This window comes from Asparagus officinalis, unplaced genomic scaffold (assembly GCF_001876935.1).
Source record: "Asparagus officinalis unplaced genomic scaffold, Aspof.V1 AsparagusV1_Un3675, whole genome shotgun sequence".
NCBI lineage: Eukaryota > Viridiplantae > Streptophyta > Magnoliopsida > Asparagales > Asparagaceae > Asparagus > Asparagus officinalis.
Window position 1 is genome coordinate 1 of NW_017975934.1, and position 1530 is coordinate 1530.

At 39.7% G+C, this 1530-nt stretch overlaps 1 protein-coding gene across 1 annotated transcript; it reads right to left on the bottom strand.

Moving 5' to 3' along the window:
• Positions 1-17: 17 nt before the first annotated feature.
• Positions 18-1351, bottom strand: LOC109828695 (the record flags this gene model as incomplete). Its single annotated transcript, XM_020395635.1, has 5 exons — positions 1080-1351; positions 916-1003; positions 765-842; positions 228-304; positions 18-154 (listed from the first exon to the last, which is right to left on the bottom strand). Coding segments are annotated over exons 1-5 (574 nt in total), but the record flags the coding sequence as incomplete, so codon positions are not given.
• Between the last annotated feature and the right edge of the window lie 179 nt (positions 1352-1530).

Consider the following 1530-nt stretch of genomic DNA (forward strand, 5'->3'; position numbering starts at 1 on the left):
TTTATGTCGCTGCTCACAACCAGCTATCAATAAGTGAGCGGCAAGTCTTGCACGCATAGCTTCAGGGATCTCGCCAGGTGGATTAACCAAAAATGTCGAGCGACCTCCAATTATTGCTCTGATATAGAGGTAGACGAACACATCACAGTCATAGCTGCAACATAAAATGATAAATTAGACATTTTCGTTATATCGAATACTAACACAATTTAGGGCCATGAACTAACCGCCCTCTTTGTTGCTCGCATTTGATGGCTCGGTATTTAAATACTCTGCGAACATTTGCCTCAACAAAATCAACATGCTGTTCATCAAAAAAGTTTATGATTTTATTAACAGGCTCCATCCAAGCTTCGTGGCCAGCTGAACTGTAGTGGTTGACGATCTTTCCTTTCAGGTCAACCAGAACAAGATGCCAGTGATCGTTCCTGACCAAGGGGATCAACAGGTGTTGTATACGGACAGCGGTATATTTTTCAATATAGTTCAAAAATAGCTCGTACTGTTCCGTCCCGACGCCATAGAGTGAGTGCTGCAAACAAAGTAATGTATGGGTTGAACTTAAAAGGGGAGAATTCAGGATTACGCACGATGGATGATGGAACAAACATGATATAAACCAGAACTTACAAGGTGCCAAATAGAATTAACATGACTAACGGTAGAACTAACATGACACATGGTAGAACTAACATTGAGCGAACTAGAACTAACATGACTCATGATAGAACTAACACGTTAATTGAGAACTGACATGTACTTACAAGAAAGTACACATAGACGATTCCAAATTTTTTGTCATATGCCTCTTGCTGAAGCGTTTCCAACAATGTCTCTTCCATCTATAACATCAATGAAACATTAAAATACAATACGCGAAAGACATTATCAATTATTAAGCATGTATAAACTAACCTTGTCATCAAGCCGGCCACCACGAAGCAAATACAACAGCTCTTCTCTGTTTATATGGCTGTTGTCTGTTCTTATGACAGCATATCTCCTGAAAAGCATAACAAAACGGCAATTAGGACTAACAATGGGACGAACTAGCATATAAATGGTCAATTGAAACTTACCTGTGAACCTTTTGGGAGCAAAATTTGGTTAGGCAATTATTTTCAGCCGTATCGAGTCTTGTTGATACTGTAGATGAAATCCTAAAATTATGTACAAAGGCACCAGAACTATTTAGTATGCGGATGTCAAAATCATCAGGGTTTTCAAGATCTTTATTTAGCTCGCCCAATAAAGATTTCTCCTCCGCTGACATTGGCTTCAACCTCAACGCATCCCAAGTGGGATATTGGTTGCCGGGGTAAAAATGGGAAACTTTCTTCTCTGTATGTACATATTCAGGACTTGATATAATATCTATCATTTCTTTTTGCTTTTTCTTTCCTTTTCCCTCTGTGTAAGGGGTCCTCTTCCATTTAGATCTCTTGCTTTCCCTTTTCAGCAGTGGACTACCTGCCTTGGGCTTATTCCTTGGTGGAGCTGCTTCATCTGTCTCCGATTGCACATTCCTTG